Source organism: Anser anser (assembly GCF_964211835.1).
Source record: "Anser anser genome assembly, chromosome: 2".
Taxonomy (NCBI): Eukaryota; Metazoa; Chordata; class Aves; order Anseriformes; family Anatidae; genus Anser; species Anser anser.
In genome coordinates, this window is record NC_139721.1 from 145,324,494 (window position 1) to 145,351,334 (window position 26,841).

General features: G+C 38.6%; 2 protein-coding genes across 2 annotated transcripts in view; one reads left to right on the forward strand and one right to left on the reverse strand.

Annotated features, from left to right (window-relative positions):
• On the reverse strand, nucleotides 1–25,923 carry LOC310893644 (protein adenylyltransferase SelO-like). Its single transcript, XM_083822931.1, has 19 exons — nucleotides 25,311–25,923; nucleotides 24,007–24,125; nucleotides 23,597–23,725; nucleotides 22,736–22,800; nucleotides 22,576–22,632; nucleotides 22,378–22,476; nucleotides 18,255–18,322; nucleotides 17,417–17,504; nucleotides 16,058–16,127; nucleotides 15,334–15,406; nucleotides 14,500–14,583; nucleotides 12,257–12,386; nucleotides 11,546–11,590; nucleotides 11,377–11,458; nucleotides 11,193–11,285; nucleotides 10,643–10,722; nucleotides 8,114–8,157; nucleotides 2,991–3,070; nucleotides 1–2,642 (listed from the first exon to the last, which is right to left on the reverse strand). The coding sequence occupies exons 1-19, from the start codon at nucleotides 25,519–25,521 to the stop codon at nucleotides 2,520–2,522; spliced, it is 1,740 nt and encodes a 579-aa protein (XP_083679057.1). The 5' UTR covers nucleotides 25,522–25,923; the 3' UTR covers nucleotides 1–2,519.
• PDSS1 (decaprenyl diphosphate synthase subunit 1) overlaps nucleotides 25,787–26,841 on the forward strand; it is a 23,072-nt gene continuing 22,017 nt past the window's right edge. Inside the window, exon 1 of the mRNA XM_083822932.1 lies at nucleotides 25,787–25,923. Coding sequence (XP_083679058.1) covers nucleotides 25,789–25,923 — 135 coding nt within the window. The 5' untranslated portion in view covers nucleotides 25,787–25,788. The remainder of the gene's footprint in view (nucleotides 25,924–26,841) is intronic.

Here is a 26,841-nt window from a genome sequence, read left to right on the forward strand (position 1 = left end):
ATGATACACAATTATCTGGCTTTATTTGGCACCAAGAAAAGATGCTACAAAATAGAAACAGATCTTCAAAGCATTTGTAAAAGAAAATTGAAATCAATCCTCCTTCCCCTATCTAACCTTTTGCCATATGAAATTGTCTTACTCCTGTAGTTACGTACATTAGCAGAGACTGAAGTTGCAGCATGTTATTCTTAACCTTTCTTCATACCTCAAGGGGAAGCAGTCTCAGCAGCTGTCTTTTTCTTCGGGCTTTTACATCGCTGGTACAGAAGAAGGACCCACTCCAAGAGACCATTTTTTTCACATGGAAAAGAAAAGTCCACACATGGGGGATCACCATTGCTGACCCTCGTAACAGTTCTCCAATATAGAGAGAAGACAGTACAAACAAGTAACTGTTTAATCAGTATTTCTATTTCCCATCTGCTTTTGCATCACTGCTGTGTTTATGTAACATGAAGGAAGAGGCAGCTCCAGAGCAGGAAGCAAAAGCCCATGTAAGAATTTTAGGAATTACATCATGAAACACAGTACTAATGTTTACAGTGTAATCATAAACCATCATAATTAAAATCTAGAAGTAGAAAGTGAGGTGGTACAAAATTCTGAGCATCATGTGGTCTCACTTCTCTACTTTGACAAAACAGAAGGTAGTGTTCAGATAACCATGTATTTTTCAAGTACTCTATTTCAGGCACTTCAAGAAAAAGTAGAAATTTAAATGGACCTTGTGGCAAAAGTACAGGACAACTGTTACATAGGGATTATTGACAGTCCCCTACAAACTGGGATACGTGCATATTCTCTTTGAGGGAAACAAACAGAACAGAAGAGATTCAGTAGAACTAAGACTTACAAATCGTCTTGGCCTTGCAGAACACCTGAAGGCAGCGTGATTACCTGTAACGGTCAGCAGCACTATTATGAAATCGGAGAAGTCAGGATGACATTTTATCACAACACCTTATTTTGCAATTACCCGAGAGCAGGTATCGTTGGCAATGTTCCCACAGGTTGTAAACACAGCCCACGGCTACAGGGCTTTTACAGAACTCCCTCACCACCCCACTCCTTTTACCCGGAGCTGTTGCCAGCACAAACAGTAACCCAGTGGCTGCAGAAGAGCACTTACTGCTCGCACAAGGAATGTTAACTCAGGCTGAGCAACTGTATATCTGAGGGGAAACCATCCTGAATAATTGCGCTGATTGTATTTAAGAAGCAAAGGCATTTGTGTATTTTTTGTAGTCAGTGAAAGATTTCTAATAACGTAGATTTCTTTTCCCCCACTAATTATATTTCTAGAAATAGATTTGTGAAATGCTAATCATAGCACTTAATACCACTTCAGAAGCGTTCCATTTCAGAAGCAAGTGAAGAGATCCAAATCTCTTCAGAAGAGATTTGGATATTATAAACCATCCATTTTGGATTTGGGAAGGGCAGAGGTAACGTCAAGAAATAACAAAACGCCAGATAAGTGAATTTTGCTAGCAGAACACTGCACTTGAGAGCTTGCATATTAGTTTTAGCTTAATTATACACAAAGTTTTGTGATGTGGAATTGGAGCGTTAAACAAAGATAAATACCAGGACCCTGGACTCAAAACAAAGATGAGTCCTGCACTGTTACAATCCAAGGCACTGCTATGTAACAGCTTCAGTTGAATTTTAAATATTTTCCCTGCAATATTTTTGTCAGACCAACAGCATCAGGAAGCTGACTGCAAAAGGTACATTGACCAGACAATGTACCAAATGGGGTGCAAGAAAGTCCTTCTCCATATCCAACCAGTGAATGTTTCCTGAGTCATTATATCCACACACCAACAATCTCTCTACTACTATCAGAAGATAAACTTTCAAAGAACAGTAAGCCAGGCTTAACAGGCACCTGACTCTGGCAAAGATACCAAAACCTGTTCTGGGGCAAGTCACTCCCAAGACAGGTGTATTTGCTTACAATTTAATTCAATTTCCTCTAGATCTTCATTGGCAGCTTAATGGGACAAAACAAGGTCAAGAAGAGAAGAGGTAATAAGGTCTAGGTGTAAGGTGGTGCTCTGCAAGACTTCACCTTTATATCTTCAGATGAAACTACATTTGGTAAGTGTGCAACAACAATGAGAACATTAATCAGAACATTCTATGATTAAAAAAAAATTAGATGTATTTTAAATTGACCAGCCCTTTAGACATTAACACCTGATCAGATGTGAATTCTGCGATGTTAAATATGACAGTTTGGCAGAATTTAAATATTAGGACTCAAATTAATGCACAGCTGAATACACAGGGCAGAGTTATTAAATGCCAATATGATTTGTTGATGCAACCATAGTGGTTCATTTCTTTAATCTTTATAAAGTTGATCAAGATCTTGTTTAGCAGCATAGCAGATTCCAGTCCACATAGAATAAGAGGGACAACTTCCTCTGGCTTGATTCCTGTTTGAAGGCCTGAGCCATTTTTCCAATGGCCAAGACCTTTACCATTTTTCTTGCTTGTTTAACTTCCTCTCAGGATGAACAGCTTACTTTAAGATCCTTGGCCCAAGCTGGTGGGCGTAGGGAGTAGCCTGCTTTCTCTGCAGCCTTCTGTCTCCGAAAGGGATTTTGTAAAATCTGTTGTAGGAGGTGAACCTAGAAGCAATTAAAATGAGTAAGTTTTTATACAATATGTTTTCCTGAAATTAAGAAAAGTCTCTGCCACTTTATATTGTGCACCGTCCTGGCTCCAGAAATTGTTCCATGAGTTACTTACTATTATTAGAATTACTATTATAATGATGAACACTTTTTATAATTAATACTATTAACATTGCTAATATTATTGATAGCATTATTGCTGTTATAAGTAGTGATTGGCATGACATGGAACAATGTTGGTCAAAGTGTAATATGGGTTCAAAGTGCAAATGCAACAATTGTTTCATTAACATTCAGAACAATTACTAACAAATATATCAGGAAAGGATTAACTAATTTTACCTCTGAAAAATCATTCAAATTGGCTTTTTGCACTGCTGATTCTGCCATCCAATTTCTAAGCACGTATCTGGGATTAACAGCTGAAACCAAAAGTAAATCATGATCAATTCAGTTAGACATAGTCAACAAAAACAGAACACAGTCACAGAAGAAAATTCACTGAAGTCTTTAGGAATTTTTAATTTGCAGATCAAAAAAACACATATAAGAAGAAAATAGAATGAATGCCTTTATTTATGAGCTGCTAAAATATTTCTTTAATCTGCACAATGAGCAACACCAAAGTCCCATCACCCATGTTTAAAACAAAAATTAGAACAGGGTAGAGCATCAGGTTGATAGAAAAAGAACTTCCTGTTTCTAGCAGACTTTTAGTTTAGTTGACTACAGCCTAGGTTCCTGGTACACTGTTGGAAAGTATATTTCAATGTCAATATATTCCTGAGACCAAAATAACAAATAATATTATTTAAGGTAAAAAGGAACTAATAAGATATTCATAAAACCATATATACTAAGATTTTTCTTCTTCTATATAACGTATCAAAAGGTTAGCCATAAAAGTCTTTAATGTTGCACTTCAGTTGTGTTTTTTTTTTAAGGAACCATTTTTTCAACTTTGTTGTTCCTTTCTTTTTTTTTTTCCAAATCCACATTTTTTTCCACAACTGTCTGCTGTATCTTTTTCGAAACACCCGTGACGACTGCCTCGCTTCTCTGACATGTTCCAGGCTGATTGTGTCTAATTAGTGGTAGGGAGATCATAAGGACCCTGAAAATGAGACTGCTGAATTAATAACCCAGGCTACATCTTCATGGATGGCAAATAACAGCTTATAAAAAGGAGCTCTGCCAAACTGTATGCCAAGGAAAATGCTCATAAGCCTACATGGTTTTTATTATCAATTTGTTAGCAGATAGAACATCAACACAACTTTTATTTTTCCTCTGCAATTAAAGCAAAGGATTCTGCTTCAGAAACAGTTTTCCCTTTAATTAATGATCAAAACAATGTTACAGATTAACTGTAACAAGTATTTCCAGATTGCATCATACATCTTATTTTGACACTGGTCTACATATTTTCCCAAATTCAGTAGCTGATTTATCCCACAAAGAGATTAATTAGTAATGTCAGAGACATTAGCACCTATGGCCTGTGATTTATGGACATAAAAAAAAAATTCATCTGTTCCTTCCCTTTCCACTGACGTCCCAGTAAGGTTTTGTATAAATAGATGTTAGCTCAAGCCTCATATTTTATATAATATGAAATATTTCTTTCAAAAAATCAACGCAGCTGTATATTCCTCTTGGCCTGGTTTTGGCTGGGAATGGGCAAGTGGCTGTGTGGGGCTCAGCTGCCTACTGGGGTTAAACCTCAGCTCTTACAAATTCCCTTACAGCTTATTTGAAAGAAATTAGAGAAAGCAAAGCATTCACAAAAACCTCCACCCCATATTTCCCTCTGTTCATTCCTGTAGTCAATTTGTTATCATCTTATTTTATTTACAAATAATAGCATGTTATGAGGGGGAGGATCAGAAACAATATTTTAGATAACAAGATTAAACTTAGTTTATTTCTATTTCTCAATTCACTCTCTTCTTGCATCTCCTTATACTGCTTCTTCAGCTTGCAGACATAACTTGTTTATCCTAGTTGGCTACCAAGGCAATTGACAGCTTTGAGGAAAGCTATGACAAACCTCCTCCTAAGGCTTTGTGGTCAGACAATCACAGGACAATTCATGATTGAGAGCTCCCTGCAGAGAACTGGTGCCTAGCTCAGTGAACAGACTTCTCTGTAATATGCATTGCTTCTTAAAAAGGACCATTTTACCAGCTGACAAACTAGAATTTACTGAAGCTATGTAATCAGCGAAACAACACTTGCATGATTATTTTATGTCTCACAATATAACTAAATTCTTTATGTTTGGAACTGAACGATAGCCATTTTAAGCCACAGAATTTGACATAAAGCAGCATTTCACAATGGGTCTTCATGTTAATTAGAAAAGTAAAGGGCAGAAATCACTCTCTGCTGCAAGTCCTGTACCCTGACCACTCACATTCCTGCCAGAAGAGGGAATGTGAAGCTCTTTGACAAGATGAGAATGTGGGTTGAAACCAGAAGCACTTCATCTATCTCAGATGACACTGTCACTTACTAAACAAGCACAAAGCAAGACAAAGGGAACGTTCACAGAACCATACAGTATCCTGAGTCGGAAGGGACCCACAAGCATCACTGAGTCCAACTCCTGGGTCCCCAAAGGACCACCCAAAAAATCAGACCATATTTCTGAGAGCATTGTCCAAATGCTTTTTTATAATGTTCCTCCATTATAAAAGCTGCCCGGGTTTTTATAATGACACTCAGGCACTGTGTCCAGGTCTTAACTTTCTTGAGAATTAAGACTGAAATGCAGTGCATCCAGATATAGGAATTATTGTTTTACACATTAGTGTTGCACTGTATGTACTTACATAAATTAAACAAAAGCTGACAAATAGATTGGCCATTGGGAACCCTGATCACCCCTCACATAGCCATAACAACACCCTGCCCTAACCACTAAAAAAAAGCCTTGGTAAAATAATTTGCTCTGGCTGAGCATGTGATTCAATCCTGTAAATGGATTTTCAATAGTTAAGTGGGATAACAATGTAAAAAGAATACTAAAAGGTGGAGAAGTGAACATATGACTCATACAAAAATGGTAACTCACATTAAAACCATAACTTATATTAGTAAGAGAATATTTGTCCCAGAAATACATTCTTAAAAACTGCAAATTGACAAGTTTCACAGTGGAGTTAAAAATACCTGTAATTGACACAACTGACAAGATAATTATGAAAGAATAAGATAAGTCAGATAAGAAAAGGTCAAAGCATAAGAAATTTGGTGCCCTTGCAAGTTTTTTATGATCTGGCCTAAAATATTTTTATTTTTCTCTTTTTAACATATTTCTTTTGTATTCCAATAAATACAATGATAGACTTGTATTGGGACTTGGATTATCAAAACTTTTTGATCAACTCCTAAGGAACTAGGTGTATGTAGTACATGATAAAGTGCTACTAAGAACTAAAAACTCAGTGAAGAGAGAAAAAAATATTTTTTTTCAGACTGAGCTCTGCTCACAGAGGCCACCCCTGCAGGCACCCCTGCTATTAAACGCAGGTGGATGTGGCCTGGAGCCAGATTTGTGATGCATGTTGTATTGACAAGGGGCAGCTGGTAAAGGAAATAGTTTTAAAAATTATATTTTCAAGAGACCAAGACAGGTGCCTAAGAGATCAACATAAATGTATGGATGCCATAGAAAATAACTTTTTAAGAAACTTCAGTCACACTGTAAAATGGAGAAGCTAGCAAAAAATGTAACAAAGTCTGTTGATCTTTTAAAAGAAAAAACACAATTTTAAAGAAAACAATAACAAATTGACCTCAGTAGCCTGTCAGGAATTTCTGCTTGCTCTGTTGCAGGAACACGGAGTGATGACAGATTATGTGGAACTTATCTAATTTAACCATGAATGTTTGCATATCAAGCTTCAGTCTGCTACCAAAGCTGAGACCAGTAGCAGAAGTATGATCCTGGGGGAAAGCCTTCTCCTTGTTTTTTCTGTCTCCTATACCATAAAATCCTCTCAGATGTGTGTGGATAAACGTGATGCTGGTTTACAGAAAATCTTCCCAAACTGAGAGCCTTTCTGATTTGGAATGAAAACTCAGAACGTCCTAACTTCACTAAAAGCAGATTCACAAAAACATAGAAAAAGAAAAATAACAAAAATGAAAAGTGTTATTAGATGGCTGTCAGCACTAAATTTGAGCTAAGGAAAGCAGGGAAGCTGGGAACTTCAAAATAGTAGTTGAGCTAAAAGCCTTGAGCACCACAGTTAAAACTTCCCAACCATACAAAAATACAATATATACAAAAATAATAAAACAAGTCTTTATTCTTGGTAACTGTTCTCATATTAACTTTGTAAAAATGCATGTGAAATTGTAAGAAGCATTCTTAAAAATGTATGGAGCATTAGTTAGAAAATGTGGATGAAAACAGCTTGTTACTATCAGTGCTCAGTGCTATCTCCTGCCATTTCCTACAAAATCAATTAAAGCTTTTGAACAAAGCAACCAATCAATATCTAATGAAAGAGTGCAGCCATTTCCATTAGAGATGTGAATAAAGCACCTGCAAAGCAGAATAACAATGAAGCTTATACTACCTCTTGTGCAGAATTTGACAGATCCTGCATTCACTTCACTCCCCTTTGTCCAGAAATTTTCAGTTGTCATTGCCTTTTGTAGGCACATTTCACAAGTTTCCCACTGCTTATTCCAAATCCAAAAAAAAGAAAGAAAAAAAAGAAAAAAAAAACTTTCTCTGGGTAACTTCTAGAATTTCATATCCACTGTTTCTGCTGTGATAGACAGCTATGTATCTTTACCATTTTGCATTTAGAGTAACTTGGTGAATTAAAGTAAGTGGGATATCTAATCACGCAAAACCACACCTTCCTTTCTTGATTGTACTTCCACAAGCATGAAGCTTTTTTCTCCAGGTGCACAAAAAAAAATGGTTGCCTATCAGAAACATGAATTCTTTATAATATGTACAGAGGATTTGGACATATTTGAACACTCGGATAAATCCTAGCCCATCGAGCCAATACAGGATGGCTATTAACTATTTCTCGATGTTATCAAAGTTTCATTACTGGAGAAGAACAATGTTCTTCTCAGCAATGCAAACTGTTAGGATCACAGACTGCTAAAGGAAGGAAGTAAAGATTCAAGGAAAAGAGAATGGACTCAAGAAAGCAGATCTAGCTGAAGTGGAAGGGCATCTCTCACAAGGAAATCAAATCCTAGGGGCCTTTTAACAGAGCACCCTACTTTGTAATGAAACGTTAAATTTGGATAGAAGCCAGAACACATCCACCATTTCAGGACACTAAGGTGAAGCTGAACTTGAGACATCACAAAACACTGACAATCAGGTTACATTTTAGTTCTCCTCAAAAGGAAAAATTATTAACAGTAAAGCAACGTAATTAAGAAGTTACTAGCCACCTCCAAGCATATGACTTCGTCTTACTTACCTGTCATTCTTCTTCTTCTCTTGATGTCTGTATCACCCTTGTTACTAAATACAAAAACAAACAAAAAGGTAATTGTGAATGTTACTCATTTACATTTTTCTCATTCACGTCTCTTCTCACCTTTTTACTACAATAACCATCTACTATTCACAGACAGTAAGCCAATAATTCCACTATTTGAACCACAAGAACTGAACAAACACTAAGTGGTATATTTATTTTTCTCTTGTGTTTCTCCTTACCCTTTTTCAAGGTATCAGCCATGAAGTATTCAATTTCCTTTTCAGAACTTGGGTACACATACCTCCTCTGTGTTTCCTCAAGGAAGTTCTGCATCCACTGTGCAATAGCTGATTGCAATTCCCATAATGAATATATTCCAAATAGCTTTTGTATCCTACTGTAGATACATATATATATTTACCTCATACTCGTTAAGTTGTAATGGCAAATATGGCAAATATTATGGAGTTATTTGTTAAACATAACTGACACACGTGCTTTCAGTGGATTTTTTAAGTACCAAATCAGTAACTACAACTTTGATAACACGGAACATGACTAACACATTAGACTTGGGAAAAAATGCACTTTCTTGTAGGTTTTGTATCTTGTATTAATGTTTTTCTTAAGAATTGTATTTACTGACTAAAATTTCCAAGTACCCAATATGTACGTCTTTCCACTAGTCAGCCACGCATAGCATATATGACTAAGAAAAATACACGCAGTCTTTATTGATTTAAGATTCACAGATTCACAGATTTCTCTAGGTTGGAAGAGACCTCAAGATCATCGAGTCCAACCTCCGACCTAACACTAAGTACTCCACTAAACCATATCCCTAAGCTCTACATCTAAACGTCTTTTAAAGACCTCCAGGGATGGTGACTCCACCACCTCCCTGGGCAGCCCGTTCCAATGCTTAATAACCCTTTCGGTAAAGAAGTACTTCCTAACATCCAACCTAAAACTCCCCTGTCGCAACTTTAGCCCATTCCCCCTCGTCCTGTCACTAGGCACGTGGGAGAATAGACCAACCCCCACCTCTCTACAGCCTCCTTTCAGGTAACTGTATAGAGCGATGAGGTCGCCCCTGAGCCTCCTCTTCTCCAGGCTGAACAAGCCCAGCTCCCTCAGCCGCTCCTCGTAAGACTTGTTCTCCAGACCCCTCACAAGCTTGGTCGCCCTTCTCTGGACTCGCTCGAGCACGTCCATGTCCTTCCTGTAGCGAGGGGCCCAAAACTGAACACAGTACTCGAGGTGCGGCCTCACCAGAGCCGAGTACAGGGGCACAATCACTTCCCTAGACCTGCTGGCCACACTGCTTCTTATACAGGCCAGGATGCCGTTGGCCTTCTTGGCCACCTGAGCACACTGCTGGCTCATATTCAGCCGACTATCCACCAATACTCCCAGGTCCTTCTCGGCCAGGCAGCTTTCCAGCCACTCATCTCCCAGCCTGTAGCTCTGCTTGGGGTTGTTGCAGCCCAGGTGCAGGACCCGGCACTTGGCCTTGTTGAACTTCATGCAGTTGACCTCAGCCCATCGCTCCAGCCTATCCAGATCCTCCTGCAGAGCCTTCCTGCCCTCGAGCAGATCGACACACGCACTTAGCTTGGTGTCATCTGCAAACTTACTGAGGGTGCACTGGACGCCCTCATCCAGATCATCAATAAAGATATTAAAGAGGACCGGCCCCAGTACCGAGCCCTGGGGGACTCCACTAGTGACCGGCCTCCAACCAGATTTGACTCCATTCACCACAACTCTCTGGGCCCGGCCATCCAGCCAGTTTCTAACCCAGCGAAGCGTACGCCAGTCCAAGCCCCGAGCAGCCAGTTTCTTGAGGAGAATGTTGTGGGGAACGGTGTCAAAAGCCTTACTGAGGTCAAGGTAGACCACGTCCACAGCCTTTCCCTCATCCACCAAGCGCGTCACTTGGTCATAGAAGGAGATCAGGTTCGTCAAGCAGGACCTGCCTTTCATAAACCCATGCTGACTGGGCCTGATCGCCTGGTTGCCCTGCAAAGATAAAAGAACTGGTAGAAAGTTCTAACATGAATGTCCCTATCCACACAACTACAGTGCTGTCCAAACACAGTCTGCATATTCACAGCTGTGCAACTTCCACCCCCAGTCATCCTAAGGCAATACTAGTATACAGTAAAAAATATACGCATTGCCAGTAATGAAACACTATCCATTCCTATTTATTTGCACAGCCTGAGTTTCAGGTTCAGCTATTAACTTGAAGAAATCTGATCAGATGTTCACCAAAGGATGCCAAAACCAGACCACTCCTCCAATATCATTTTTATGTACCTATGAGTCAAATCAGAACTATAATGGTAATTAAAGAAGTTAGCACCATGTAGAACCTTAAAGACAAAAAGAAAGGCATTACAAATCATGTCTAGTCTAGCTTACCAGTCCCAATAAAGGTTACAGAAAACACTGTAGATTCTGGCATTCTGGGCAAATACACAGTTGCTGATATTTTTAAACTTGAAACTCCATCAGACTTACTGTTCTAATCGCAAGAGGTACATAGCGACCCATTCCGAGAATAACTTGTGTTTACCCAGATCCTGGAGAGCCCAGAACTCCTAAAGAGAAAGAAAGAGTTAATGGTAGATAACAGAATTTTGTTACTGTTAAGCAAAAACCAAAGTGAGCAAATTTTAAGAGGATATAAAGGAGAAACATGTAATGAATCCTCAAGGATTTCTTTGCCCAAAATTCTACTATCATCTTTATTTTCTATTTAGATTACTTTGTTTTGCCAGCATTATATATCTGTATTATTCCACCTCTGCTACAGCAAATTCTACCTTAATACCTCCAGCTCTTAACCCCTATTTTTCTTTAGTTTATATGCTGACATATTTTATTTTCCTTGCTGTTTAACTATAGGTATCACTCTCTTCTGTGCTTTGTACATTAGAAGTTAGGGAAAGGCAGTGGAGCTTCCCAGGAAAAGTAAACATTCCCCACATTATATCAGGGCTCTGTCCAACCTGATTTCCTCACTTGATATTGAGTGTTCCTAAAATGGGGTGCCTGTATTAATTAATACCTCAGGGATGCGGAGCTCCTTTAACTGGTCTTCAGTAATTTCACTCAGCTCTCGAAACGTCATTGTAAAGTCAGCCCTCCTATCTTCCATGAGCTAGTGAAATAAAGATATTTCTATAAGTGTTTTTTAAAGTATGGGGTATAAGTTCAGTTGTTTGCCAACAGGATTAGCAAACCAAACTCACTTTTAGGAGGAAAGCAATCAAATAGTTGTCATCCTCATCGTCCCCAAGAAGACCCAATTTTGCTCTGAACAATTCTGTAAAACTGAAAATAGCAACATAGTTAGGAAATTGTCATATAAGATGATTTATAGTGTTGTGACTACAGGGGGTGAGTTCTAGAACTGCGTACCGGGTATAATAGCGTTGACCATATCCCTCCAGAATCTGGGAAGCTCTGCAAAAACAAATGAAATGTCAAATTCTATGGAACTACAGTACTACTGTGGGTGCGACCCTACTGTACACTAAGCAATAAAAACTTCTGTCTGGTATCTCACAAACATCAATATGCTGAATCTGAATCAACTGGGATCTGTAGTGGGAAAAAGACTGAGGGGAAACAATTTCACAGACATCGAATATATCAACAGCTGTTGCAAAGAAGAAAAATGCAATCTGCCTTTCATACTGAGTAAGAAATCATGAGTTTAAACTGCACAAAAGAAGATTCATATCAGGAATCTTTACAGAAGGATATCAAAATACTACTCCATAATTTCAGGAGGCTGTACGGTCTTCCTATGTAAGCACCTTAAAAGAATAAGCTAGAAGAACCTATAATAGAAAACTACAGGCAAAGATCCTACCTTAGGGGAAGAAGAATAGCCCCCACAATATCTAGTATGGCATTCTAGCTATGTTTTGCTATTATTTATGATTGCTGAAATACTTTCTCCCCTCCCTCTACCTTATTCTGACAGATAATTAATTCAGAATCAATTTTCACTTAGAAAAAAATGATTTTAAAAGCTAATCCCTTTCTTTCCTATGCATATGGTGATTAGGGGTCTCCCATCTCACTAGTTCTTTTAAGCGTTTAGATATTTTAACGATTACTTACAGCTGCTTTTGCCTGGGATCCAATAAAGGTTTTAGAGCTTGTAACAGCTTGTTCAGATTAAACAGCCCAACATTTGCCTGGTTTCCTATTTTATACCTCCCTTCATCATCAGATGTGTTTGGAACAAAATCTGTTTCAAACAAAGCATTGTTTTTGTAATTACTTCGTTGGGGAAAAGTAATCGATGTTAAAATACTGAAGTACATTCAATCTTATACTTACACAGTAAACTAATAAAAGTGCCGAAGATATTAAAATATTTAAACTTAGATCACAAGGATACTTATTTACAGTAGATTAACTCAAGATCTAATATTTGCAAATCTAGGAAGTACATACTTCACAGTCGCATTTCCATATGTCATTGGCGGCATTTTCCAACTTGAAGATACAAAGTAAATTCAGATGTTTAAACATTTTTAACACTAAAAATGTGTAAAAACGTATGCAATGTTTTCACTACATATAGTGCTACTATTAAGTACAAAGACTAAGCAAATAATTGTACAACTAAGTTCTGGATTTACTGGTAGTTTTGGAAAAGTAACACATACAAACATGCACTTAAAAAAAAAATAGGCCACCTGAACAGGACTTTAGTTGAATAAGCAAGTTTTATGTATTCATTTCTGAAAAATTACATGTGCAAGTAAAGAAATCCATATTTGGGAGATAAATGTGTGATAGGTAAACTACAGGGTATCAAGAAGTTAAATGTACACATATCTACAGCACTGGTCTTAGAACAGATGCAGTATGAACCGCCTGCCCAGATCAAAAGCAGATAAGCTGATCAATGCATACTGCATTGCCTGAAACCTCAGAGGACATCAATACCAACCAGAATTAAGGAGGAGACCTGTGACACATCTGTCAGGTCTGGAGATCAGTTCAGATCTGAATCTTTAGCTCTAAAGCATTTCATCCAATTCTAGGGTGCAGTGGGTCTGGCTAGGATGGAGCTAATTTTCTTCATGGCAGCCTGTATGTTGCTGTGCTTTAGGTTTGTGACTAAGACCGTACTGATATCACACAAAGGCTTTAGCTGAGCAGTGCACAGCATCAAGGCCTTCTGCATTCTCACTCTGCCCTCCCAGCAAGTTAGGCTAGGGGTAAGCAAGAGGATGGGAGCTGACACGGTCAGGCTGGATGACACCAACTGATCAAAAGGATATTCCATGCCACATTATTCATCCCTGCCTATGGCAGGGGGGTTGGAGTTAAAATAATGTTTAAGGTCCTTTCCAACCCAAGCCATTCTATGATTCATTCTATAATGTCATATTCAGAAAAAAAAAAAAAAATGGGGAGTGCTCTTTCCAAGGTACTGCTTGGGGACAGCTGGGCATCAGTCTGCTGGTGCAAGTGACTGCCTTGTATCACTTGTTGTGTTCTCCTCTCCCTTTTTTTTCCTCTTCATTTATTAAACTGTCTTTAAGTTGACCACAAGTTTTTTCTCTTTCAATTCTCTCTCTCGCCCTGTAGCAGTGGGAAATGAATGAGTGGCTGGTGGGGGCTTAATTACTGGCTGGGGTCAACTCACCATAAAAGACAAGATCTGAAGCCAGAAAAGACCTGTTTTCTCAATACAGTAGAAGTCATATAAAATCTACTCTCATGAGATTTCCTTAATTTGAGGCGGTAATCTCATGAAAATAGATTATAAGATAACCACTAGTGGTTCTGAAGCTTACTCAGATGAAAGTTCCAAGCAATAATCAAATGTAATACATTTATGTATGTACTAGACCTACACGTATTAATCTCAGACTAAGTTCATACTTTCAGAGAAAAGGGTAGATTTCATTTCTTTTCCTCCAATATATAATTAGCTGCTGTGACTACAAAGCCAGAGCATAATGCATACAAAGTTGTATACAATATTTGGCATAGGCTGCTTATAGAGATATGCAATTTTAATATTTTTTTTGGTGGGGGGGGACGGGGTTCTATTATGGCATCTATTCAAATGAAGAAATCCATTAGGAAACATTCTTCATGAAAATGGGTTTAATAGTGACATTTCATTTTTAGACTTCTAGCACTTGAAACACAACCTGCATAGCGTATTATAAAACTGGTCTTTGATATATTTTCCCCTAAAATTCTTCAAACAATACACGTACTTGGGATTTTTCTGCTAATAACAATGTATGTTTTCATGCACACCAAAATTACATAAACTAATATAAGACATTTATTTTAAGTCAAAAATAATATTTTAAAATGGGTGCTACACTCACTTGGATCATAGGAGTCCATAAATCCAAATGGACCATAATCTATTGTTATGGATAATAAACTGAAGTTATCTGTATTGCACACACCTACAATTAAACAACAAGGAGAAATAAAAGTTAAAGTTCTACCTGAACTCTGTAGTTTCTAGAAGATTTCCTGTGAAATCAATCCACCAAATCTACATAACATTGGAGCAGTTACCTTTAAGAAAACAGATTCAGGAAAATAAACTTGTGTCTATTCTTGACCTGGCAAGCACTTAAAGTATGAAAACTAGGAATTTTTGCTACATTATCTTGCATCTGGTTTTTATACCTAGGTGGCACTGTTTCCTTCTCCATTCAGCACAACACTGTTTTGAAACAGTATCTTGCACAACTTGTCAATTAGTTTCTTCTTTCCAAGTTGACCACGTGCTGTATTAGCAACACAATGCTCTTTTATTTTTCATAATGTAAATCTGAAACAAAGGTGGACAGCATTCTATTCTATACACTATAAAAGAACAGCTCTTTATGTAGGTGAATCAAATTCCCAGCAATACATGACATCAATACATGGTCTTTGTACATCAGACATCCACAACAATTCTGAGAAGCCCATATGCTTGTTCTGTTCCTGGCTTCTGTCAGATACAGTCATGCTTTGAAAAATCAGGAAGTTTTCTCTGTTATGAAAAGAACTGTTCAGTATTAATGTGCAACAGATATTGCTGTAGGCACAGACATCAGAAGGACTGAAGAACAAAGTGACAAACGAAAGCCATCTTTAAGTATACAACTATAAAGAGTCACTCCTGTAAAGCCAATACAGTGACAATATCTACTGCAGCTTACCATGTGCAAAACCCACAGACATCCACAATGCAATCAAATTTGCAGTCTCTGATACGACTGTAGAGAAAAATTCCTAAAATGAAATACACATTTTACTTCAAATAAAACTATGGAATACAGTGAATAATGTAAACATTTTATTCACTTCAGACATACTTAATACATTCTGGTTTTAAACATGTATCTTTGATCTCTGTCAGTTGGGACTGATAATTCACATTCTAAACGATGTGACTGCAGAACAACCTTATCCAGCAAAGACTATAGTTAAATAGGTATGTTCAAATATACTAAAAGAAATGTAAAAGTCCTAAAAAGAAATAAAGACACAATATATACTATTTTTATATTAGGAAGAACATAACTGATCCCATCATGACCACAGCTCACTTGAAGTCTGGGCAGTAAGAGAACAAAAAGTAATGGAAAATGGAAGCTTCCCAATAAATATTTCCATAATCAAAAGTGGTGAAAAAAGAATGTTCATATTTGATTTTGAGAAAAACTACGAGAAGCAGGTTTTCGTTGTTAGTTTTTTTGGTTGGTTGGTTTGGTTTGTGCTTTTTTTAGAAGAGTAAAAATTGCTTTTGCTAATAAAACCAGGAAACTTATCTCAAATTTTAAAACCCTATAAACTGAAAAATTAAATAGCTTTGTATAATTTTTGTCCATGTGATTGTGGAAAATAAAAATAGCTTTATATAGCTAATAAAAAAAGACTTACCAGATATCGATCTGAATCATTCACAGCTATTAATGGAAAATGTTCCTGGATGATAAAGTCAAGCAATCTCCTGTAATATGAGATGCAGAATTCATTAAATAAAACAGGTACTTTTAGAACTGATCATTCAAAATTCTTACTTCTGAATAGATAATGCTGATCTACAGCTTGCTGCAAACAGGTATTAGAAAACTCTATTTATTCCTATGAGTTTTGGATTAAGCCCTTCCAAAAAGTTGAAGATAAAAGCTAATGTTCCAGTTAAAAACATGACTGGAGACTGCCACATAGAGTTAAAACCCCATGTGTTTTCCAGAGCACGTTAGGATCTGATTTAGCATACTGTAATATCAATCTTCTAGGAAAAAAATAATTTGTGGAGAAGAAAAAAAAATGTATCACTACAAGGAATAATTGCAGATCAGAATACTCCACGAAGAAAAATTTTATGTCTGAATTCTTAGGAAGTAAGGTTACTCGCCACATTAACTAGCCATTAACATGTTCATTAAATCCAATGGAACACAAATACTTTAATTAAAGATAAAAGAAAAATGCAGTATTGTGTCATCTTAAATGCAGTTCCTTAATTCAGTCTTTCACTTTACAACAAAACACTGCTGTGAGGTTTCAAAAAAGAGAAAGAAAGACAGTGTAGAGTCATTCAGGAATTTATCTTGAATTACCAGTTAATACAATATACAACAGCTGCTACTTCTCTTTCTTGATTTTAATCACCCTAAAACAATTTCTGTTGCAAGTGATTATCTACCAGCACATTACTCCTACGGGGGAATGACCAACATTAAAGTATTTAAAATAGAACTAAAAATTTGCCATGCTAATTGCTTGAGATGGAATAACATAAATTAATATAGCAAAAAGGCTTAAAGATGTACAATAAATTCTTACCTAATATAATTCTCTGGTTATCTGTGTTCCTCAAAAGCACAGCTTATACAACAAACTCATGCTAGTGACTTATTTCACATTTCTGCTAATTTAACTTCACAGACAACTGAAAAATCTAGGATCTTATTCACTAAATTTACAAATCTTACCAAAACAAACAACTTCCCCCTCCTCCCAATACTTAATTACCAAAACTATTTTAGCTATAATACCTCTCATTCTATAAGAACCTGGCCTTAAAAAATAGGTACGGGATTTTATCTCTGTGAGTTGATATATTTTGTATGTTTGTAAAAAAAATAAAAATAAAATGTTATCTTTCTGAATTATGCAGTCTTCCTTTCTAAATAAGTTATGCCTAAATTTCAACTGTACATATACAGTCCAATATATATTTAATTGTTAAGAGAACTAAGAGAATCGTTACTATGAAGATTAAAATCAAACCTTTGTAAGTCCAGTTCCCCAGAATGAGCTAAGATTTCTAAGGATCCTATACGAAACCACGATTTGGCAAGACGTAGCACTATAGCACCTTAAATATAGACACGTTTAAATGTAAACAGAGTATCAGCAAAACAAATTAATCCCATAGTAAAAGCCATTGTATGTTGTTTCTAGAGACAAATAATTTATACATGCATAGTTAAACAAGTATTTCTGTAAGTATGCTCAATGCATAACAGATGAATACATATAATACTACTTTACTGTATGCTAATGATAAAGCTTAATTTGCTGGAAAGCAATTGGTATTTTTTACTCCTCCACATCTTCATTTGTTCAGTAGGATACACTATACCAGCAAACACAAGCAAAACTCTGGTATTAACTTTAGAATTCCCCCAGAGATGCTAGCAACAAAGAAAGAACCAACATAAATCATTTCTGATTTTTCCCCATGCTGTGCCATCCGACTCCATTTCAGAACTGGTTTAGAGGATGGAGCAATGGCACAGCCATGGCAGCGTTCCCATATAGTATTGCTCACAGAACGATGGGAATTTCCCCTAGATTTCAGTATCATTTTTGTAACGGCATGTGAAAAAAAATGAACCCCCTGCAACACATATGCCACAATCACAGCAAGTCTGTTCATAGGGCTTCATTTCTTTATCTAAGTTATGTTTGGGACCGACTTTCTTGGGAAAGGTTTTCTATCTCAATAAATGAAATGAAGCCTATTACACACCTTTATTACACATATATGGCATTAAAGTTGATTTTTGCAATGGGGAATTAAGTTACAGTATTGTATCGTATTATTCTGAAATGCGTTCGTTACCTCTCTCTTTCTTAATATTTCCATTGTAAAACTGGTCTCTCCACACTTCATCGTCACTTACAACTATGCTGTAAGAAACAAGAAATGAAAATTAAAAGGTTACCTTAGGAAAAATAATTTGCAATCAAGTAGTATTTTATAAACTTCAGGAAAAAAAAAGCTTTGTTTTCACAAATAACACACAGCAAACAGTAAAGCTGAGGCTCACCAAGCTTCGTTAGCAAGACGTATTTCTTTTTTATTTAAGTTGCCCACTTTCCGTTACCTACATTGTTCTTTAGAAGGGGGTTGCGTTCAGAAAAAGTACTGCATTCATTTGGAACTTCAGTGACTGATTGATGTGATGATAACATAAAGAAGTCACAAGTCTCCCGAGGACAACAGCAAAATTAGAAAGACAGAGAAATTAGAAGCCAAATTGTTGCATCAGATGGAGGCTGCCCTTTATATGAGCCAAAACTGTTGTCTCAGTAACCTCGGGCACAGATCTTGGATCCTCAGCAATCAGGAGCTCTGCAAATAGTATCAATGCACAAAAAAGGCATAATTTTGATGAAGCATTATAATTATTCCTTTCTTCTTCACTGCTACTTGTACTTGATTTTTTAAAAACAATATCCCCCTTTCAATTGCCTTAAAATTCTGCACATCCTATGCATTTTCACATTTATCTAAATATTGAGATTTACAAGTGCGTGGAAAATGACCGATTGTGCTCGCTCTAAAACACATCACAATTTGCACTCATCTTACAAAATAAAATATGTAATTTCACTCTATTTTCTTTTATTATCAGAAAAAGAAAATTGCATCAATCATCACAAACCATGCAAAGGAACTATTTTCTCCTAAAGTTAATGTGTAGGAAGTTTCTCTCCAAAGCAACTGAGATTACACGAACCATTCAGCAGAAGGAATGCTTGGTGCTGTCTTTTGAAGGAAATGTTCTCCTTTCAATAGGGACAGAATACCTCTTGTTTAAGAGCGTAGCAGCAGGAAAAATTACCTTATTTTATATAATTCTTTTTTGCTTGCTGAAAATTGAAAAAGGTCTTTCTATTCAGAATAGCTGGATGGCACAGTACTGGAAATTCAATGCAACTAAGTAAAGGTACCTTTTAGGTAGCTGAAGACCGTACAGAAAACAACCAAACCTTCCTTGGAGGAACACAGAAAAGGACAACAGGCAAATCTAATATTCCATTCATAAATATGACTGAAGACAGTCAAGAGTTGAAACAACTCCCAAGTGTTAAATTTTAAGAGGTTACCATATAGTTTTTACATACTTTAGCATCAAGAGTTTGGAAAAAATTTAGTTGGACCAGAAATGTGGGGTGTGCATATACACATAAATATGTATGAAAAAATCATTAGAAGGAATAATTTGTCTGAATTCTTACAACAGTAAAAATCAACAATAACTGTGGCTTTGAAACTATATTATAATTCTTTTCTGTATTTCTGAAGGCATCTAGTAGCTATCCAAAATGAATGCTCTCTATTAACTGCAGAGAAAAGGCTGCGTATTGTTCCAAAGGCAGTAGGGAAGAAAATATACAGAAATTAAAATATCAAAAGTACTGCTTCGCAAACAATTAAAAATGTATCAGAGAAAATATCAGAGGCTGTAGGGTGGTTTGCCTACACTTTCACTCTCGGTGCTGCTGCTAATACTGAAGCAACATTAGGAAATTTTTTCCAGATGATTGTTTTGGAAACAATCATCTAATGATTGGTATGTCTGTAAGAGTAAGTATAAGAAGTGCTGACATAAGTGAGATGGAAGAATTGATCTTAATTGAAGATTGATCTTAATCAATTCAGAAAATCAAAAAATTTCAAAGCACTAGGAGAGAGTAGTCAGAACAATAATGTTACTCAGTTCTACTGTTCTGAACAGACCTCTGCCAAAAGGGTTGTTTCATTTTGACTGTGTAACTCTTAGCACGCTTTCTGCCAAATTCTTACAGAACACCAGCACTTCTCTTATTGCTGACAAAAAATAAAAAATAAAATACAATGGGACAGCAACGTTTTGTTAGTTACTAATACAAGTTAATGGACGAGCAACACTTAAGAGCTAGACAGATAACTGAGCAGCCACGTAAAGATACTTACATTACCACTACAAAATAGTTTTCAAATGGCCCCTGACGTTCATAAGTACCATTACTTGTTCAGCAGTGCACCAGATGTACGTTCAGCCACAGGAAACAGAGCACTGAAATTGCTGTTACATCAGAGAAGCTGGAAGAGCATTCACAGAAGGATGGAGGGACTGGACTGCACCCCACCCCACCCCTACTACTGCCTTAAGGGCTAGACTTTACACTCCCTGCATGCTGTTTTGCCTGACCACCAAGCGTTATGCAAGTAAGGGCCATTTCACTCTGAAAACTATACATATTGGCTCAAATTTTCGATCTACCCCACAAGACTGCTAACTAGTAGTCCCACTATGTGACTAAAATGGTACCATACGAGGAAGCGTTCTATATCTGGCAGTACAGTCATAAACTCTAGCACCCCATTGGGAACACAGTACTTGAAATTAATAGAGCAAACCAACCTGCTGGGTGTTCTGGGATAAGCCGTAAGGCTTCTCCCCACACTTCTGCCAAGACTTGACAAGAAGTCTAAGTGAATCTCACCCGCCTCAGTACTACAGGTCCCTGTTGGGAAGAATATGGATTACCAGCTGGGGTTTTTCCAAATGAAGTCTTGCAAACAGTTTGGAGAGCCTGTACAGCAGTTAACAGAGCCAGGCATTTAACCAATTTGCCGGCAGAGAACTAAAGCACACTGTGTACTCAATAGAATTTGTGCACTGTTAAGGAGTAATTTCATATTGTTTTGCACTGAGCAAATTGTTGAGACGACACCAAAGAAAGGACGTAACCTTGCCAGATGCTTTCCTGCTGATACTCGGGCAGATTTAACATTTTGCATCAATAGCTAACAGCAAAGGGTCTCAAGGTGAAGTCAGTGAATAAACCATCAAAAATGTCATTTACAAACACAGCACTTCAACAGAGCAAATGTGTTAGAATTAATGCTAGAGAGATTTGCAGGCACTTTGCAAATATAGAAACCTAGCCATGAGGCAGCTGAGTACTGGCCTTTTCTGAAGAACATTTACTTCTTTAAAGCTTGAAATTCCGGAGTACAGACATGAGATCCCTTGGAACACAAAATAAACTTGGCATTTTAAACACAATCATCTGAAAAATTCAGTTCATTCTGAGAAGGTCATCCAAATGAGTGAATTTATTAGTCCTCTTTGGTTCAGACAGAATTAGTTTTAAATGAATTTTTAATGCAATCTCCCTCTCTGCGCAAGGGGTGTTGTATAAACAAGGAATTGGGAGCAACTACCTACACTCAATACTACCTCCAATATTAGTATCTATTTACCAGGCAATTTTTCCTACCAATCTTAAAAATTGCAACTGCATGACTATGACAATACATAAATAGTTACTTTCAACATTTTCCTACTTGGCCAAATACTTAACTTTAGTGTAATAACAGACCCATTTATTAACCATGTAAAATATATTACTGGACTCATTGATTATCCTCATTCACTAAAGGTATTAGTATCATTTACAGAGCAGGAATCTAGTCCTGCTGGTTTTGCAAGCCTTTCTGGTGAACAAGAAGAAAAGAAAGAACTTCTCTTATTTTTTTAAGAGAATAAACTCAGATTGCAGTACCATAAAAACTGGTAAGGGGAGTTAGTGTCAGATACAATCACTCAAACTAATTTTCACTTCTTATTTTCTTCACAAATGAACTAGACTTCAAATTAAGGTAATTTAGTTATGACAGTCTTACATGCGCACAACAGCTGCTCACCACAATGCAAAGACAGTACATAATATAGTTTTTAAAGTAATATTTTAAAGCATACCAAAGATAAAAGTGAATGGATAAATGGCTGGAGCTTGTTATTACTAGAAAGTTTTATCCACAAATCTAAGAAACTATTCTGATTGCATACAGGCAAAAAGAAAGATGTGTCCTGGAAAACAGCTGTCCTGTTTTATGGATGCTCAGTGAAACTGAGAGACAAAATTGCCTTTAAATAAGGATATTGTGAAAAAGAAAAGAAAAATACCTGGCAGCTCTGCTTGTTGGAATTCCAAGATAGTGCATCGCCTCACTACACAAAAATTCTCGCATGGAAGAGCGAAGCACAGCTCTTCCATCACCATTCCTAGGGAGAACAAAGAAATAACCAATCAGTCATAAGACCTATGCAAATCTAAAAAAGAAAACATCAAGTTTTGGTATTTATGAATTAACTGCAACTCACCTGGAGTATGGGGTCTTTCCTGAGCCCTTCAACTGGAGTTCCCACCTTTCACCATGCCTGCAAAAATACCTTTAGAGTTTCTGACAATACTTCTTGAGGTTTGCATGAATCAGTTACACAGAACACAGAAGTGAATCAGTCTTTTCAAAAAATACCACACCTGTTTGTATATACTCCGATCAAGTGAGCTCTTCCATCACCCAGCTGACCTGCCCAGCTACCAAACTGACAAAAATGAAAACCAAGTCATTCTCTTCTATTGGTCATAGCAGCTATACTTAAACAGTACAAATCACATGCAGGTTCACTGTGATCTATACAATGCAACACGTTTGCTCAGGTAGTAACTTAGATATTGATCCCTAAGGCTGTATTTCCACACTCACATCAACAACAAATCAGAAAACCATGGAAAAAGAGTAATATGAGTAATTCCAATTTCCCCCTCTAACTTTCAGCTTCTAGTCTCTTTTATATAAGAAAGTTTTTAACTGACATGGCTGGAAATATATATAAATATATATATACTTTTTTTTTAGTGGAAATTACACATCAAATTCTGCCACTCTTTTCCATGAACAGTTTTATCTATTTCAATGAAATTTAACACTTATTAATCATGCTATTGCTGAATTCAGTGAGGCTCTGACCTTCTTCACTCCTCTGAGCTGGTAATACCTATCACAAATCAGAGCTTGTCAGGCTGCAGGGGTGCAAAGAAGACTCTGCAGCTAACGAAAGTTAAAGGGTAATTTGCTTCTGAGATAAAGAAAAGCAGAGAAAGCAGACATGGTACCATGAAAGAGCATTGCAGTTCTCTTCCACCTGTAGTCCCTACGAAGAGCAAATCCACAACCTAAGCATCCATAAGCATTCATGTCCTTTGGGCACATTCATATACTTACAGGTATAGGTACGTATATATATATAATTCAAGTATATAATTAAGTATATAATATAATTCAACGTATAATTCACATGAAAAGAACTACATAATTCCATCTGGAAGAACAAGCGTTACCTGATGTCCTCCGTATCTGTGGGCCAATGGAACAGACCCAAGTACCACTTTCCCACCACTGACAAACTGCAGAAAATCAGATGTTCCTTGGACAGATATATGAAGATCCAAAATATTTTCAATAACATCCTGGAAAGAAAAAGGTAATACATATATAGAGTACTTGAATATAATCAAATTTTCAGTGGCAAAGAATGTGTTTTCTGTACAAGTTTTGTTATTAAAAGACATCTGATGGTATGTTTTAAATGCTCTATTGGTTTAAAGTGAATATTGTTAAGTGTATATAAAGTGTATATTGTTTATTGACTTTCACAATAAACAGCTTATGAATATTAAAATATATTTTAGTACATGTGTTAACAATCACTATTAATTGAAGAGGAACAAAGAAAAAAATAATATCCAACCTTTGAAACAGCTACAAGAAGAACTTTGGATTTAAAAGGTGTAGGATAGACAACTGAAAAAATGCAGTTTCTCACGTTACGGACATAATTTTCCTGGATTGGATCAATTGGAAAAGAATCTGTAAACAAGAAACACATGAGAAATGTTTAAAAAATAGGAATTAACCATATTCTTGATAACTTTCCTCTTAAATCCAATGAAAATACTTCAGAAACAATTTTTAAAAATCACCCTTTGCCTGAATGCGTATTAAACCTGCATGAAAATCAAGCCCAAATAAACTTAGGGTCTTACTTTGTCTGGGATTTTTGAGAAGAAGGACTGAGTCCTGCAGTTAAAGAAACAGGCAGAGCATGCCAGTTTTAAGCTCTAAAACTTATTTTGGAGTAGTTTCAATGAATAGTGATTGGAGCAGTCTCAGGGCAGTTTTATATTGTAATTATTTTCAACTCTAAAAGGTATTTTCAGACAGTGAACTCCAGCTTAGCTACTTGCACAGCTGAACGATGCACTGTAACGGAGGAGGCCACTGTGCACCCGTAACTGCGGTGTACAGCCCATTGGCAGTGATGAACACCGAGTAACCAGCTTGAAGTCTTCTCTGAGTAACGTAAACAGCAACTGAAAGGGGCAGAAGATGCATTTCTTGCTGTAGTAATGTACTTCATCCTTCTGTCAGAGCTACTCTGAGTGATGGTAAGAGAGGACAAACGTTGCTTTATACCACTGGACTGATGCTGGGGGTTTTAACATCCTTCCGGATTTTTGCTTGCAATAGTCACACAGTTCCATGTTAACTATAAAATTCCTATGCCTTGCAGACACCAATTTGTAAAAACACTAAGTTATTATCTCTGGACACTTGCTGTTGGCCATATTCCTCAATACCTCCAATGACAAATCCTGTTTTAGACAGCTGCCACAAGGTTTATCCCTGATTCTTGTTCTTACGCTTGCAAGCAATTCTACCACCTGAAGAAACCATTTATCTGATAGCAATAGGGAAATCATCTTTGCTATTACAGGCAATTCTGCATGCCTGAGCACTACACAGCCTTGGGCATTTCAAATCAGGTGTCAGTTTATCAATTTTGCATTAACATATAATTGGGACTCACGCATGATGATAAAATGTCAATGGGGGGGGGGGGGGGAATCAACCAACCTCCGTATGGCCAATCTACTTTTAATATTGCAGGTAGTACTTGACCATCTTTGTCATCACTACAAATCCCTCCAGCTCTTTCGAAACGAGGCCTTAATGACTGCTAATGACTTAATGATAGGGCAGAAGGCAGCGTACCTACGAGGCTGGCTGAGGAGAGCCCCCAGGCGCCGAGGCCGGCGGCTCCCCACCACGTCTCCCCGCAGCCCTGCCCCAAGGGCGATGCGTTCACGCCGAGGGGAGCCCGGCAGAGCCCCCAGGAAGGGCAGAGCGGGTCCAGGTCCACACAGCCGACCCCGCAAGCCCAGACGAAGCAGGCGACAGCCCACGGGACGCGGAGCCGCAGCATGTCCCCTAAAAAGTGCCCTCTGACAGGGGGGAAGGGGACATGAGGGGCGCAGAGACCTAAGATGGCGCCGCGCCCCCGCCCCGCGTAGGGGCGAGACGAGGGGCCGGCGGCTGCCCGTCCGTCCGTCCGTTTGTCTGCCTGTCTGTCTGTCTGTTCGTCCGTCCTCCGAGCCGCCCTGCCGGAGGGTGGCGGCGGAGCGGGGCTTCCGCCTCCGGGTCGCGGCGGGGCTGGGAAGGCGGCGCCGGTGCGGCGGGGCTGGGGGACGCCATGGCCTTGCGCTGGGGGTGGTGGTGGTGGCGGTGGAGGTGCGGAGCCTCCGCCCGCCGGGCGCCGCCGCCGCCGCCGCTCGGCTCCGTGCCGGGACCCGGCTCCCGGCCCCCGCCGCCGGCCCTCGGTGGGGCGGTGAGTGCCGGGGGGGCGCCTGGAGGTCACCGGCAATGAATGGGGCGGGGGGTGCGGGGACGAGCAGGGCAGGGGGGCTGAGGTGGGGCTGGGCGGCAGGAGGATGGGGGGAGGCTCGGAGCGGTCCCCGGGAGGGTCCCGTGGGGATGGGGGTTTGCGGGTGCAAGGTTGAGTGAGGGTTTTAGGGTTATTGTAGCCGGGGGTGCTGCTGTGGTGAGGGACATCTCGGGTTGTTCTGTAGGTGGGAGCCCAGAAGGCGATTCATGTTGATAGGGGGTGTAATTAGCGGTGTGGGTTGTGGTCGGGGTTGGCTCCTTCAGTGCCTTACCCCAAGGCCACGCTCCCCTTCTGAGCCTTCCGGCTGGGTTGCGCCCAACCTCATGGCTGGCCAGGCCCTTGCAGCCTTAGGCAGCGTGGTAACGGGCAGAGTCCGGCTGTCACCTCCAAAAAGGAAGAGCGTGAAGAGCTTGGCTGTTTTTTGACAGAAAAGGGGAGGTGTGGGAGAGCAGACTTGCAGAGGTCTCAGCCATGGGACTTGACACGCTTCTCACTTGGGACACAGGAGTCAGGCACCAGTGAATTGCAAGTCCTTGATAAGTTAGGGCTCCTTCCTTCCCTCCTCGTCTGCCTCCTTCCTTTCTGCTCTACTTGCCTGGCTTTTTTTGTCCTATACACAGGGAGGCTAGAAGGGTGCCCTGGGGTGTGTGTGGTACTCTTGTTTCTCTCCCTGTGCACAAGCAGAGAGAGTTCAAGCTGTGTAAGAGAAGACGCGGAGGGGCGAGGAGCACGCTGAGAGCACTCTTCTTCACCTCCAGGTCTTTCCATGTGTCTCTGCGCAGGCCTTAGGAGAGGTAGTTCAGTGAATGCGTAGATTGCAATGATTTCAGGGTGGGTCAGCCTTAGGGGGCCCCTGAGTCA